The sequence below is a fragment of the Fukomys damarensis genome, unplaced genomic scaffold, assembly GCF_012274545.1.
Source record: "Fukomys damarensis isolate Sample0158 unplaced genomic scaffold, DMR_v1.0_HiC HiC_scaffold_27, whole genome shotgun sequence".
NCBI classification, from domain to species: Eukaryota; Metazoa; Chordata; class Mammalia; order Rodentia; family Bathyergidae; genus Fukomys; species Fukomys damarensis.
In genome coordinates this window covers 16,625,841-16,643,138 of record NW_022900939.1, presented here as the reverse complement: position 1 = coordinate 16,643,138, position 17,298 = coordinate 16,625,841, and the positions used below count along the sequence as shown (strand labels likewise).

General features: G+C 35.9%; 1 protein-coding gene across 4 annotated transcripts in view; it reads left to right on the top strand.

Moving 5' to 3' along the window:
• The window catches only part of Hipk3 (homeodomain interacting protein kinase 3), an 89,071-nt gene that overhangs the window by 52,730 nt on the left and 19,043 nt on the right, over positions 1–17,298 (top strand). For all 4 annotated transcript variants that reach the window (XM_010612638.3, XM_010612639.3, XM_010612640.3 and 1 more), the window contains exon 3: positions 9,045–9,168. In XM_010612638.3, coding sequence (XP_010610940.1) covers positions 9,045–9,168 — 124 coding nt within the window. The remainder of the gene's footprint in view (positions 1–9,044; positions 9,169–17,298) is intronic.

Below are 17,298 nucleotides of genomic sequence, written 5' to 3'. Positions count from 1 at the left end.
TTTAAAAAAAAAAAAAAAAAAAAAAAAAAAAAGGAAAGGGATCAAATGGTAGATGGATGGGGGATGGAAGGGAGGGAAAAGGTATGAAAAAAGGATTAGATGTATTATGTAGATGTACCTACTCCCAACAAGGAATGGAAACATTATGTACTACCAATATGTACTAATAAAATAAAAAATATTGAGCTGGGTATGGTGGTATATAGCTGTAATCCCAGCAAAATGGAGGTTGAGGGAGGAGGATTATTGCCATCAGTTTCAGGCCAGCCTGGGCTACTTAGTTCAAAGCCAACCTGAACTATAGACCCTGTGTCAAAAAACCAGAAGAACCAAAAAAACAACAAAAGTATTGAGTATTCTAAATAAGCCAAATAAAAGAGCTACAAGGTTGAGATTAAATTTTTTTTCTATAAAGGAAAACATTATAGAGACATTTGGCAAAATTTGAATAGTAGAATTCAAATACTGTTAATTTCCTGATTTCAACAAATATTTTGTAACTGCAAGACTCCTTGTGTTTAGGATACACACAGCAATGACATAGATGAAGGGGTTTATTGCCTGCCATTTAAATCTAAAATAATTCAGGAAAATTATATCTCTATAAAAGAGGATGACACAAATAACAATCTGTTAACATTTGAGAATCTGGTTCAACGTATTATCTAAATATTTTGTATTATTTTTGCAACTTTTCTAAAAGTTTGAAGTTGTGTCAACATAAAACAATTAAAAGGAAAAAAATACTAATATATTTATTTAGCTGTTAAGTAAAATTTTCTTTTAAGAAGTGGTATGCTCCATAGTTCAGTGAGTTTATATAAGAAATCACTTGATAAATCAATAGATAAGCATATCTTTCCTAAGCTTATTAAGGATTAGATGTGTAGTCTTAATGCATATTATACAGTGATGCATGTAATAGTTCTTAAAATAAAAATGATTTATATACATGGTGATAAGCTCGGACTTTTAATGTATTCTGTGTGCATATGTTTGTTTATACAGTAAATGGTCCCACAACACTCACCAATTAAGAAAGCTAATTCTAAGCCTCAGTTTCTTTACTTTAAAATGGGATGATGGGCCGGGCGTGGTGGCGCACTCCTGTTAATTCCAGCACTCGGGAAGCTGAGGCAGGAGGATCGCTGTGAGTTCAACACCAGCCTGGGCTACATAGTGAGTTCCATTAGCTGAGGCAGGAGGATCGCTGTGAGTTCAACACCAGCCTGGGCTACATAGTGAGTTCCAGGTCAGTCGCAATTGCATAGTGAGCCCCTGTCTCAAAAAACCAAAATAAATAAATAAATAAATAAACAAACAAAATGGGATGATGTCTCCATATCTAAGGAGTTTTGTTAGAATTAAATGAGACAGTCAGTATAAACAATCTGTGGTGTGTTGCTTGGGACTAAACCCGGGGCCTTATACCTGCTAGTTAAATGCTGTGCCACTAAGCAATACCCTCAGTCTAGTAAAGAACAGTTGACATAGAATCTGATGCTGAATAGGAATTTGGTCAACATTTTTTGATATTGTCAATAATTATTGTAATGAGAAAATGAAGTCATTTATTGTAGTTGAATTATTTTTGTTGCCTGATTTAATCTGGACCTACCTTATAGATGAGGAGGTTCTGTTGGTCTTTTATTATTTTTTTCTTTTTATTGAGTTTATTGGTACAATCTAGGTATATAGTACAGTTACATTCATCATTGGGATTCTGTACCTTTACATAATAGGTCTTGTCCCAAGCTGGTCTCAACTCACAATAATCGTCTTGCCTAGGCCTCCCACGTGTTGGGATTACAGGCTTGAGCCACCACACCCGGCAAGAATACAATTTTTTTTTTCTTTTTATTGAGTTTATTGGTACAATCTAGGTATACAATACAGTTACATTCATTATTGGGATCCTGTACCTTTACATAATAGGTCTTGATTCTCATTTTTTTCCCCTTGTCCCTGCCCTCCCTTCACCCCCTCCTCCCCTCCCCATTTACAATCACTTTATTTCCATTTTTTCAGTTTCTCATATTTTTTCCTCTCCCTCATTACCTTTCCCCCACCCTTCCCACTTTACCTACACCTTTAGCCCTTTACTTCCTATTTCACATTATTAATTATCTCATTAGGATCCTGTGTACTATTATAGTTTTTCACACCAGAGAAACTATTCGGTACTTAAGTTAAAGAAATCTCTGTATGAATATTAAAAATAGGGAATCCTAAAATAAAACTAAAAAGGAAAGTAAAAGAGAAAAGGCAATGATGTAACATTAAAATAATCCTTAATTCTGAAGATGCAAATGGTCTTTTTCCAAAGTTGACAGCACCATTAAAGTTTCCCAAAATTCAATTTATATATGTGTGTGTGTGTATTTATATAAAAAGACTAATAATAGCAGTATGTTATGCATTGATAGCAGCAACAGCTTTTCCAGGTTCTGCAGTCATCTGAACAAAACTATAGACATTCAGAACATTCCATTAAAACAAAACAAAACAAAACAAAATGTTAGTCTTTTATTGATGATATAATTTTAAATATATCTTATAGTGAAATAAATCTAAGAAATACTGGATTCTGTACTTCCAGTCACCTGTAGAGATAATCATATTTTCTTTTTTTCAAATAGTTCATATTTGTAAGGGCTGTTAAACTGCAGATTCAATACAAATTATGCCATGAAAAATATAGTGCATGTATCTATCTAAGCTGTGATAATCAGGCATTAATTTTTCTATATTTAATACAATAGAAACTAAGATATATAAAGAAGAGACAAATTTAACAAAAATGTAGAAGTAGTTTATCATCTCTTTTGAAATCTATTCACTTTTCAGAGAGTTTGAGATTGTATTGGTTGTTTTAAAGATGGACCATCCTATGTGCAGGATATCAAAAAGTGCTGGTTAATCCAGAAATAAACTCACGACTGGTGTATTAGCAGTCAAAGCTTCAACTGTACAAATACTTTTTATATTTCTAAAGTTTCAGTTATATTGTGATTTGCATGGATTCTGGGAGGTTTGTAGTATAAGATCCCCCATTGTGCTTAAATAAGTGTCTTTTATGGTATGTTACTCTGGGACACTTTCAGTGTTTTTTCACTTTTAAAGCAAAATATTCCCATTTCTGATACACTTACTAGTAAATTGTTTCTTATAATAAATGTAAATAAAATTATTCACCTAACATGTAGTTAGATTATAATAATAGGAAAGATAAATTCTTATAAAATCTAGGTAACTGACAATTTTAAACATTAGTCATTCTTATATAGCAGGAGATGCTTGTTTAGAATGAACCACATACTGTGAAAATGTGTATCTTTTCTTCTTCTTTGCCAGGTTGATTACTCATTAGTAATTGCTAAAAAATAAAACCCTGAAACTCCAAAACCCCTTTGGGCTTCTGTACAACCCTTGATTTGCTGTGCTTGAAAAACACACATTTTAGCCATACATTTTATAACCACTCGAGGTCTTCACTGTCTGTTGTTTGTTAGTACAGGGAATTAGCATAAGAATTTATTAATGTTGAATTGGTATTTAGGAGTAATTACCCCTATTGCTAGTGGATGTCACATCTGCTGTTGAGCTCGTTTCCTATTTGCTTCTATAAAAGGCTGCTATGATTAGTTTAGCAATGCAGTGTCACAGTTAAAGCCTTATTTTGACCAAGGAATTCAGAGAATGTCCACATATTTAAAGTGAAAGTTTTTTTTATAGTTAAGATGAGTAAATGCAGCTGGTTGTGGTAGCACATGCCTGTAATCCCAGCCCTCGGGAAACTGAGGCAGGAGGAGCCCTACAGATTTAAGGCTAGCCTACGCTACAGAGTTCAAGGTGAGCCTGAACTACCTAGGGAGACCCTGTCTCGAAAAACAAACAACAATTACAAGATGAGTAAATGCTTAAAGACCATGAAAAGAGATTTGTAAAATGTCAGCCAGTGTTTTCTGAACATAAGTATATTTATACAATATTTCAGTCTTTCTGGTTAACTTTTAAAAGCAAAGGTGATAAGTTTGTAAAGAAGAACACATCCATAGTAAGTATAGTATCTGAATGGTAGAACTTACAATAAGATAAAAGTCCAATAGTTTAAGTAATCTTAGGAATTATTTGTTTCAATGTGTACTAGTTAACAGTATGGATTCCAAGAGCATACAACCTATGTTTGAGTCTCACCTGCAGTTCTTATTTCTGCGGAACTTTAGGTAAATTACCCTTGTGTCTGTTTCTTCATCTTGAATCAGCAAGTGTATGTTAATAACTTTTGCAGTCAATTCATTGGACAAATGAGTTAGAAGGGTTTATATGAATATCACATGAGCTAACATTTATAAAACTCTTCAAACATCACCTGGATCGTTGTGCTACCAGATGGTGAGTCCCTGGGGGCTTCTTTCCAGATTCTGGGTGTCCTCAGCAGAACATTTGGAAGGCAGCAACTTGTACATTTATTGGGGGTGGAAAAGAGGTATGCTCTATAGGTCAAGAGCAGATTGGTGAAAAGGTTCAGACTCCCCTACCCCAAGGGTAGGGGAAAGGGGCCTTTAGTATCCAAAATTTGTCTTGTCTTTTAATTCTAAGGCATTGGGACAGTTGTCCAAGCAAAAACTCACTTGACCTCAAGTTAGATTTAAATTGTTGTATTAAAAAACTTGCTTGCCTTTCTGCCCGATGTAAATGAAGGATTAGAACAGTGTCTTCTGATTGGTTGTGCCCACTTGTAACTGAGGAAAGTGCATGCCTTCTCTTTTTAGGAAATATATCTCTCAACCTGCTAGGCTTTTTTTTTGACGTTTGACACATTCTGACAGTGTGGTTGTCTGATTTGCCTTGTAACCTAATCTACCTCAGTAGCGTTGTTAGTGCTTGATGTTATTATTTTATCGTATACTTTTACAAGGATTTATATAGAAAAATTAGTTTAAATTGGCACAAAAATTCTCTTTTTCTCACTTAGCTCTCTTTCCTCCTGTCTATACTTGTGATTGTCTAGAATGCTGAGGACCAATTAATCGTAAAAGACATGTAACATGGTTATTCATGGTATAGAACTATTAGAAACAGAAGTTAGTATTTTCCTGTTCTGTAAAAGCAAAATGAGAGCAAATTTAGTTGAATTGCTAAAAATGACTTGAGGATCAATTTCTAGCTGTTTTGTTTGACTTCCTGGTTTTTCTGAGTCTTAACAGTTGGATAATTTGAGGTTGCCTGGCATAGAGAAAGGATTAGGAACCAGTTAAGTCTCTGTTCCATTACTTTCTGGTAGCATTTGTTACCCGTTGCTATGCAACAAACAGCTTCAAGACTTAGTTGCTTTAAAAGTAATGATTTATTGTTTCTCGTGATTCTGTGGGTTGGCTATGTTTAACCTGGGGGCTCTTGTTATACATGGAACATTTTGTTTACCTGAATTTTTTATCTTAGGTCAGAGGAACAATGCAGTGATCTGTTTTTTGGAATATTTTTTTAAAATGAGATAACGCATTGAAAGTTATTTCCATGCTGCCTGATCCATGGTTAAAGCTCAGTGAATGGTATTTACATTTGCTTTGCAGTCATAAAATACTTCAGTTGTCCTATATGCAGAGTGACTAGCATATATGATTCCATTTTGATATCTGTTAAGTGCATACATTTGATTGAGCAAAAATTTTCTTAGGTTTCCTGAATCAGCAAATGTATGTTAATAACTTTTGCAGTCAATTCATTGGACAAATGAGTAGCTACTATGTGCCAACTATTGTTCTAGGGGCTGGGATTATAGCATTGAAAAAATTAAAAGTTCTTACCTCCACGTAACTGCATTGGTGTGAAGGTTCTACCTGGTTCTTAGCTTTTATTTTTCTGTGGGTATCAGACTTTCTTACAGTCTTTTCCCCACACTCAGGGACATTTCTACAAGTAACAGGTTCATAATATTTTCTTCCAAGGTGATGGGAGTCAAGGAAAGACTAAGGAACTATCCCATATGGCAAAAAAAGAGTCAAAGTGATGTGACAATTAATGCAATGTAATTCTGAGTAGTTGAATACTCTTGCCAAAAAGGACATTATTTGTATAATTACCAAACTTGAATGGAATCTGAAGCTTCGATGTTAGAGATGTATCAGCATTCATTCATTTCCTGACATTTATGATTGTATTGTGGTTGTGTAGGAGAGTACACTTGTTTGAGGGAGGGATGAAGCATACAGTAATATGGCAAATTATTCACTGTTCTTGCAACTTTTCTGTAATATCAAGCCTTTTAAAATTAAGAACACTACATGAATAACAAATCTGCTGAGAGAGAAATTAGGGAACAACACCTTTCATAATAGCATCCAAAAATGAAATACCTAGGAATCAATCTAATGAAGGAAGTAAAAGACCTCTACATTGAAAACTACAGTACTCTGAAAAAAGAAATTGAAGAGGATATCAGAAAATGGAAAGATATCCCTTGTTCTTGGGTAGGAAAAACCAATATAGTGAAAATGGCCACACTTAGAAAACTGTTATGCACATTTAATGCAAACGCAATCAAAATTCAACAGCATATTTCACAGAATTAGAGAAAACAATGCTAAAATTTACTTGGAACCAGAATACACTTAGAATAACAAAGGCAGTTCTAGGCAACAAGGGCAAGGTGTAGGGAGCATCACAATCTCTGAGTTGAAATTATACTATAAAGACACTATGATAAAAAACAGCATAGTACTGGCAAAAAAGCAGACCGAAAGATCAATGGAACACATTAGAAGGTGCAAAAACAACTCCAACCACACTCAGCCCCTTTTTTCTGACAAAGGAGCTAAAATCTTTCACTGGAAGAAAGAAATCCTCTTAATAAATGGTGCTGGAAAAACTGGCTTTCCACTTGCTGAAGATTAAAATTAGACCCATATCTTTCCGTGAACTAAACTGAAATAAAAAATGGATCAAGTGTCTAAACATTAAAACAGAAACAGTAAATCTGCTGGAGGAGAGACAGGGTAGAACTCTTGAAGACATTGGTATAGGCAAAGACGTTATGAACAAAACCCCAGCTGCACAGGAACTATCAAAAAGAATCAACAAGCTGGGATCTCATCTTATTGAAAAGCTTTTGCACAGCAAGAGAAACCACCAACAGAGTGAAGAGATAACTGACACCAGTGAGGGAAAATTTTTTCACCAGCTGTTCCTCAGACAAAGATCTAGAATATGTAAGGAACTAAAAAAAAAAAAAAAAAAAAGTCAGACCCCCTAAATTTAAAGATCCAATCCAATAATGAGCATACGAAAATAGACAGTTTTCAGAGGAAGAATTTGAAACAGCAAATAAACCTATGAAAAGATGTTCAGCATCACTGGTCATTCCTGAGATGCAAATCAAAACAACTCTGAGATTCCATCTCATTCCAGAAAGAATGGCTGCTACCAAGAAATCAACCCATAACAAATGCTGTAGGGGCTGTGAGGAAAAAGGAACCCTTCTACACTGTTGGTGGGAGTGTAGACTGGTGCAGCCACTGTGAAAATCAGTGTGCAGATTTCTCACAACACTGAAACAAAGGTTTCATTCTCCTATTCTCCTTCTTGGTATCTTCCTGAAAGAATTAAAAGCAGCATACTGCAGCAATACATGTATACCCATGTTTATAGTGGTAGTTTGTAATAGCTAAATCTTGCAAACAGCTCAAATGCCCCCATCAACCAATGAAAGGGTAAAGAAGATGTGTGTGTGTGTGTGTGTGTGTGTGTGTGTGTGTGTGTGTGTGTGTGTGTGTTAATACAATATAGTACTACTTAGCCATAGAGAAAGATAAACTTCAGACATTTCTAGCTAAATATGAATGCCCCTTCAGACCATACTCTTAAGTGAAATAAATCAGACACACAAGTGTAAGTACTGCATTGTGTCTCTGGTATGAGAGCATAAATGAGGACCAAAATGTGTAATAGATATTGTGAAATAGGAAGAAAATGTTCAAATGGGTAGGGGAACTGGGGAGGGGGGTGAAAGGAAGGAAAGAAAGGAAAAAATGAGAAAAGAAGGAAAAATGGAAACAAAGCTTTTGTAAATGAGGGGAAGAGGAGTTGAAGGGAGGGGAGGGAAATGCGAAAAAATAAAAATCAAGATATATCGCGTACAAGTACAAATTCCCAACAATGAATATGATCATTATGTATACCTAAAATGAACCAATAAACTTCATTAATTGAAGAAGATAATAAGGCCCAGGGATTTAGCTTAGTGGTTCTGCTGCTTGCTTCACACGCGTAAGGTCCTGAGTTCGATCTCTGGTATCACAAAAAAGAAACAAAACAAACAGAAACACTATAGAAAAAGATAATAAAATTAAGAAAATACCCACATGCACACACAGATCTAGGATAACTATGATTTCCTGTGCATTTACACAGCTGTATGTGGAGGTTCTCTCAGAACTTGAGTCTTCTCCCTCGAAAACCATGTTAAGTAGTAACATGATTTGTCTGGTACTCATACATGTAATGGGGTACACTTTCCAAATAACCAAAGCCCTTTAAATACTAAAATTGCTTTTAATTGTTTTACTGTATCCTGTATTTTCCTGCCTAATGGTCTCAGTTATACGAATATTTACGACCAGTGTGTTCTGAAGTAATATTTAGGTCTAGATCCACTTTTCACCTTTGGGGTTTTTGTTTGCCTTTGGTCTTATCTCTTCACTGTCTGGTTTTCAGTTTTGTTGATGTTATAGTGCATGTGTCTAATAGTTTGCCAGTTTTCATTCTACTGAAAAAGATCTGTGTTTTTCACTTATTTTTAGTGCTATGTTAATGAAATCTCAAAAAGAATTCCAGTGAAGAGACTGCATGATAGTGATGTTATACTCATGGTGTTCCTTTTTATCTTAATTCAGGATTATGATTAAGTTTCAAAGACTTTTGAAAGAGAGGTTATTCTACAAGATGATTCTTCTGTTTTTTTAATAACCTGTTTTAGAATGTCAAGTTAAAGTAGTTAATTTAAAAATGAAACCCACCCTGATTTTTTGTTTATTTAATTTCAGAGCTCCTGAAATTATACTGGGGCTGCCATTTTGTGAAGCCATAGACATGTGGTCATTGGGATGTGTGATTGCAGAATTATTCCTTGGATGGCCGCTTTACCCAGGAGCCCTGGAGTATGATCAGGTAAAGAACTGTCATAGTAATCTAGTCAAATTGGTAGGAAGTAAAGAATAATATTAATAATAGACCTAGAGTAATGCATGGCCCCATGCATAAAATGTGAAAACCTCCCAAAAGAATGTAAGTTCAGGATCTTAACATTAGTTCTTGATTTTAAAAACTCTTTTACAATGCTGAGCTAAAAATTTTTAAACAAAATTACAATACATAGGTCACAAATGTGATTTGTAAAAATCTTGAGAATTGTTTGCATCACAGGTTCATACTTTCATGATGTATGAATCCTCCTTCTTCCCCACAAGATTTAAAAACTTTTAGGAAGCACCATAGCTTTTGGTCTTAAATCAGCAGCTATTATTGGTCATAAGCACATTAGTCCCTGACCTTTTAAAGCTTTTTTTTTAATGGTGCTGAAAGCCTATTTTAATAATATTTAATTATTCTCAGTATAATACAGGAAATTACTTCATGAAACGCACTTGTCATGGTAGTTTCATCTATATACATAAACCTCTCTAAGCTGTTAGACAATGTCTTGATTTTTTTATACCAAAGTTTTTTTGGTAGAAATTGTTTTCTTATTATTTTAGTGTCTTGTTCCATAAATATTCTCAACTTGTATCTTACTAACATTTTATTTGAAAAAGTCGAAATCGACAAAGTTGTTACATAAATTCTGTTTAACTTTTAATCAAGTTACAAAATACAACATTTTAAAGACTATATGCCATAATCATATAAGATGTATTCTGATTTTCAAGATTTATTTCTTTATCAGAAGGACTGTGAAAGGTAATTAGTCTGGGTGACTTAAATGTTCCTGAAATGACTTTAAATGCCATTTAATATTATATTATGTGTTACCATTAACTTTAATTTCTTATGTTACAATGATTTTCTATCCAGGAATCTTCTCAATTATTCAGATTTTCTATATTGTCTATCTTCCCTCCTCTGTGTTCAGGATACATTTAAAAAGATAGGTTTCTATCAGATTTCCATAAATCCGCTTTCTTCCTTCAGCTTTTCACTCAGCTAACTTGAATTCAGGTGCTACACTGTTGCTAGTTCTGAAAGAGTTGGAAAATTGATCAGAGTCCTGTAATCCCTTTGCTGAAGTACAGAGGCATCAGTCAACTGCTAGAAATAACACTTTTGCTTTGTGAATTACTGTTAGTGGAATGTGTAGTATTCTGGAGCAGGACACCATCTAGTGGCAATTCTGAGTTAATTTGCTGTTATAGTCTAGATTTGGACTTTGCAATTGTAGCCCTGGACAACAGATGCCAGTAGTCGAAAGGATGCCAGAGATTACCTAGTTATTTTCCTCCCATTTTATAAAGGGAGAGAAAAGCAAGACCCATCTTCATGAATTGGCTTGTTAAGTCACAATAATTTTAATGACAAAGACCCAACTAAAATTCAAGTTTGTTAAATTCTGTAATTGATGGCTTTAAAAACAAAACCCTGATGTAGATTGTATTTTTCAGATTGTATATTATTTTATTTGCAGAGGAATTAGAAAAAGTCAGTATGTAACATTTAATCGAATAATTTTCAATTTAGTGTTTCAAAATAATTTCTAAAATATATGAATGCAGATGAATAGGAGTGAAAGTGTAGGTGTTCTGGTTTGGTTCTCAGGGAGATTATTTTTAAACTTATTTGTGGGGTATATTGTTTGCTATATATAGGCTTTCGTAAATGTTTTCATGATAAGGGAAACCCTTCTCTTCTAATTTCCTATTTTTTTAAAATTCTAAATTGTTTTGGGATTCTCATGCTTTTTGGCATCCATTAAAATGTTCCTGGACCCTGAGGAGGTGTATACCTCTGTGGAGCGAGCACCTGCTTAGTATGTGTGAGACCCTAGGTTCAATTCCCATTGTCTTTTTTTTTTTTTTTTAAGCTTTTAATAGATTTGATTCTTTTGGCGTTCAGCAAGCACCTGACAGTTCTTAGTTCTTAACCTGGTAGGATGACTCATACATACATTCTTGAAGGTTCTGGGCCATTTGCCATCCTTCCTGGGTTGGGTCGTTGTAATTTCCCATTGACACAGCTTGGTGATTCTAGGAGATGCCCTAAAGGATCTCCTGCATTACAAACACATTCTTGATTACCTTCATTGTGGAATAGTTGTGCAATTTCCCTTTCATAGTCTGGATCAATCACCCTTGCCAACACTGTAATCCGTTTTTAGCTGCTGATTCAGAGGTAATAGGAGTTCAAAATGACCAGGGGGGGTTCCCATTCAGTGGAACTATTGTTCTGCCTTCTGGTGTAGGCTTCCCCCTGCTCCGGAACTAAGACTTCTGTGCTAGTATAGAACAAGGTCACAGGAACAGGACATAAACATTTTGCTACGGGTAGCAGTGATTAGTGTGATTAGTGATTAATGATAGAATAATTAGTGATTATTCTCATTTTCATCCCTTGATTGCTGTGAATCCTGGCTATGGGAAAAACAGTATTATATATTGGACACTGATTCAGAATGTAGACAGCTTTTTAGAGAATCTTACCATGGCCCTGCAAGGTATTGCCACCTAGATGGTGCTATAGCAGCATCTTCAAATGACTATTCCACCATTCTATCAATCTGGGTACTGGTGGGGGAAACATGTTAAGACCGTTGAATTCCACCAGCATGAGCCATTGTTGTACTTCTTTGGCCATGAAGTGCATTATTCCTTGGTTAGAAGCAGTGTTGTATAGACCACCATGGTGGTGGATGAGGCATTTTGTAAATCTACAGGTGATAGTTTGGGGAGAAGCATTATGTGAGGGAAGGCACCATGTAAGGACTGTTGTGTGTAAGTGTCTGTCCCATTAAGGACAGAGCGCTGCCCCTTCCATGATGGAAATAGTCCAATATAATCAGCCTGCCAAGGACACAGGCTGATCATCCTGGGGAATGGTGTCATACTTGGGACTCAGTTTTGTTCTCAGCAGTGACTTTAAAGGTCAGCTTTGATGAGTGGAAGTCCATGTTGCTGAGCCCATACATAGCCAACATCCCCGCTACCATAGCCACTTTGTTCACGAGCTTATTGAGCAGTGATGTCAGAGGTAGCTGAGGAAAGAAGTTGCTATTCACAGAACATGTCATCCTGTCCATTTGATGATAAAAATTCTCTTTTGCTGAAGTCATCTTTTGGTGAGCAGTTACACGGGACATAAATACCTTCACATCCTTTTCCCATATGGAGAAGTCTGTCAGTGTACCTATTCCCAAAATGTCTTTGTCACAGATTTCCAGTCATGTTCCTTCTAAGTCTCTGACCAGCCAGCCAGAGCACTGACTTCAGCCTGTGAATCAGTATGTAGTTTTACATCTGGCCGCTTTTTCTGCCAAGCAAAAGCAAAGAAACAAACAAACATGTAGGTGCCCTGTCCGGAGTTCTTCCTACTTGAAGATTCCCCTTGACCACGTGACTGCTGCCATTCTGGGATCCAGTTATAACTACTGCATTTGATTTTCCCATTTGAGTGACTTGGACCTCACTATAAGGTCTGGGAAGAGTAATGTCAGAGCTCTTCAAGGATGCTGGTGCTCCTCTTACAAATCTTTTTCTTAAGATATTAGTAAAGAGTATTTTGTGGACCATCCCAGTATAGAATAGGTTTTACTTGGCAGATCCATTCTAACATATTTGCATTTCCCTGAGCCTTTGCATAACCTCATTAACAGTAAACCAAGGAATGTCAGGCATCTCCAGTTCATTCATAGTGGGCCATCTTTTGATCTATATTTCAGCCAACTAACCAAATAAGTATTAGCACATTTTAAAAATCACTGTACAAGCTATAACATTTAATCCATAGTCTACAGTTGGTGGGCCCATATCAAGAAATTCAGCCTGATTTAGGTTTGTTTCTTCCACCATTATCCTATACCCTTAAAATCCATCCACATACCTATTCCTCTGCTGGTAAGAATTAGAAATTCCATGTTATTTTGGAGTGTAGTCTATCTCCCTCTGGATCACACTGTACTTCACCTTTAGGAGCTTTCTGGCATTTGAGACTGGTAATTGATCTGGAGGCACAAGTGGGTGGTGAGACTGAGTCCTGAGGAAGTATCAGTATTGTTGTCTTGGTACCTTCATCAGGGAAAGTCATTGCTGCTTTTGTAGGCAACCCAGTATTGTTTTCCTCATACGGAGTTGGGAAAGCCAAGGCCACAGGAGTGGAGATGGGGATGCCTCTGCCACTGGGTAAGGTGACCTCTTCCTATAGAGAAGTAATCTCATCAGAATGTGGGAGTTCAGTGTCCCCAGCCTCACCAGGGACACCTCCATCCCAACATAAGGGATCCCATTATTTTCTCATTGGTGCCCTCTTTGACTGCAGATACTCTTTGAGGCTGGTGTTAAACTTGTGCTGTAATTCAGCCAGTCACATTATGAGGGCTCGTGTTTAGTGTTTGGCAACTTCAACCCTTATGGCTAAAGGAGAGATTTTCCTTCAGGACAATGAAGCCTTTAGTTGCTTATGTGTGTCTAGATCCGGGAGTTTAAATGTTTAGTTCATCAGTTTCCTTTCTTGTCCAGAGATGCTATGCGCAGCCATCCAGCATATTTCTTATTCTTCTAAAAAATGTTCAAAAGTATTGTCTATATAGCAAGATACTAAATTCCTCACATCTCACAGTGGTAAATTAGGATAATCAAATGAATCTATGTTACATAGTATTTTAAACAGTTCACATCATGGACTATCAGTACTCTCTTCATTATTGGGAAAGAACATGACAACTTTAGGTCTCATCAAATTAGGGAACCAACTCCAGGAACTGCAAACCTATTAGAGATATTTGTCCTTACAGTTCTGCTTCTCTTGAACCACTCCCAAACTTTAAAAAATACTAGTGTGTTTGATTTGAAAAAAAAATATTAGTTTTTTTGACTTTCATAGTATTACCCCATTTCCTTAGACTATGGCTATATAATTTAGGATATGATAGGAACACCAGTAGGGCATGTTTTTATATTATAAACACAACAGTGTTATTTATAAAGGGGGAAGCTCAGCTGATTTGGAAATATTCAGTACAACATTGATACCAACAGTTCTATATTTTATACCTCTAATAATTGCTTCAAAATAATTATTTCTAAAACTGATAGAACAAAGGACAAATAAACTCAGTCACAATTAGAGATTTTTCTAAATTTTTTCATTACTTGATAGAATAAGAAAAAATCTGTAAGACTTGGGTACTTGAGTATTTAAGTTGACTCTGACACAAATACACAACACCAAAAACTACATACTTTTCAGGTACAGATGGAACAGTTACCAAGATAATGACTTATGGAATATATTGTGATTTACCTCATTTTTCTCCTCCCCTTCCCTCCCATCTCTTCCTTTCCCCTCCTTCTTGGCTATATAGGCAAGGCACAGGGCCTTGTGCGTGCTAGGCAAGTAGTCGACTACTAAGCCACATCCTTAGACCTTTCTTATCTCTTGTTATGTTTCTAATCTATTTAACACTCTAGATCATCATAGGCCTTTTTAGTTTACAAAGGAGGTGAAAAATTCACTAGAACAATAGAACTATAATTTATATAATTAAAATTTGACTTTGAGTCATCAGGAAAAACATGCAGATTATTTTAATTTTATTTTACTGGGTTTGTATTCTAGTTCTTTAATTATCTTCATCATCTCTTGAAGCAATTCCAAGGCAAGTGTCCTCTTTTTAATTTTAGATTCTTCAAGTAGTTATTGACTACTGAGAATTAATCATGTGTCATATTTTTAAAATATGCATTTCATTTTCATTTATCCATGCATATGTGTTTAGAGAGGGTCCTATAGCCAATTGACAACTGTTTTGTCCTCTCATGCCTTGTTTATAGATACACTGCCTTATTAATGTTCTTTTTGTGTGTGATTTTATCTATTTAATTTATTTGTATATTTGCAATGCATAATAAATACATTCTTTGTGGGCATTTGGCACATGAACACATCACACCTTGTGTTCTGTTTACAACATTTAACTTATATTTACTGAGGAAATATCACAAGTATTCTAGGGAATTAAATAGTATTTTTATAAATAGATGGACAGATTACTGGGTAAATGTTGACCGTTCCTCGAGAAAGTATTGGTTGGAGTCTGGATAGAATCTTACTTAGAACAGTATAACAGTAAATTTAAGCTGGGGGTTGGAGACACACACATTTATAATCACATTCTGAGGAAGCTGAGGCCGTAGGATCTCAAGGCCACCTGAACAACTTAGTGACAGCCTGTCTCAAGATTGAAATAGAGGGTTAGGGATGTAACTCAGTGGTAGAGTGTGGTGCTTGCCTGGCGTCAGTCCTCAGTGTCCCTCCTTCCCCCAGAAAAGAATTTATATTCAAATTATGTCTTATAGTTCTAAGTGTGACGTATGAAAAACAAAGGCCAGCATTTCAACTTTAGAATGCGTCCCATCCCCTGATCTTTCAAGATGTCAACTTTTATTAAGCTATTTGGACTCCAAAGAGACCTAATCGGACTGCATTGAATAAGGACACATTTATTTATATGTGTAGACTGTCATAAAAATCAAGACTAGACTTCATTGCTACTGGGTTTTGGAATGTTTGTAACGAGGTTTTTGTTTTTTTGTTTTTGTTTTTTGGTACTGGGGATTGAACTCAGGTCTTTGCGCTTGCAAGGCAGGCCACCAAACCACTGAGCTAAATCCCCAGCCCATAACTGGAAGTATTTTGAAATTGAGGCGATACAGGGGGAATTACTAGGTATTGGTAAAACCTTACTCTGGTTCTAGAGCATCCATGGGGATTAGCTGCTCTTCTCGTGCTTTGTTCTCTTCTGATCCCTGCTTACGGCTGAGTTGCTGGTCACTCTTACCTTTGGTTAGGTTCTGTGGACATTGAATCCCAGTTCAGCCTTTAACCCTTCAGCTCCTACCCCAACACTAATTGGTATTAATATGTTTGATGCTGTAAAGCTGCACTGCATAGCTTATTTCTAGTTGAGTTCACGGTAATTTATAAATTACTTGCTCAGAAGTCAGGTATTTACTCTTCAGGGGAGATGGGAGAGGTCAGTCACTTCATATGTTAGGGCATTTTCATATGACGGCATTTTCTCTTTAGAAGACTAGGCGGACATTAACTCAGGGCTATAAACTCAGAGCTTCATTTCTCTTTTTGTTTTGTTTTCAGTGCTATTCCAACGCCTTTGGTGCATTAATTGCTGTATACGCTGCTCTTTTAGCACTTTGTTGTTTTCTTCACAGTGGCACTTACGAGCTCAGTTGCTAATTATATGTTTAAATATTTATCTTTTTCTGAATTACATGCCTTTGAAGATTGGCCCCATATTTTATTCACCTGCTGATCTTCAGCATCTGACACATAATAAATGTGTATATTTGTTGAAATTGTACTGTTGCTGGGCTTTTGTTTCTGGTGCAACATTTATGTACCAAACTCAGTGCTTTTCCCTTCTATTAAGGAATTTAGTTACTTAAGGGAGGGGAAGTGGGAAGCAGTTTTTTAATAAAATGAAGCTAATATGTAACATAGAGATTTGTTTTTTTTATGTGAAAATTTATGCTCTAAGTTTAACAGGTGGATTTGGTGATGGAGCAAGGATAGGTTGTTCATAACGAGAAGTTAGCAAGCTAGGAAAGCGAAATGTTTAGCATGGTTGCTAGGTAAGGTTGATGTACAAGTAGAGTATGAAAGGATAGGGAAGAGACGTGGGAGGGCCTGTGTACCATGATTAGAGGTTTGGAATTGACCCCGTAGGCACTATGTGATTAAGTAATTTTATGTAGGGGAGTAGCAAGCAGATTTATATACTTTAGAATGTCTGTAGCAGAGTGAATAATGAATGTGAGTGGATGGGGACAGTTGGGCAGACTGGAAGCAGGTAACAAGGAGGGTTGTGAAATTGTCTAACTCAGAATTAAAGACCTGAAATAGAGATGAAAACAAGGGGACAGTTATGAAAAATATTAGTGCGGTAAAAATTATTATGGTTTTTGGATTTAGGGGAGGATGATGGAGAGGCACCTGTGGCACAAATTTCATTTTCTGATTTGTATGGATGGTGTTGCTGTTAAGTTAGAAATACACAAAGATTATAAATGAGAGGGA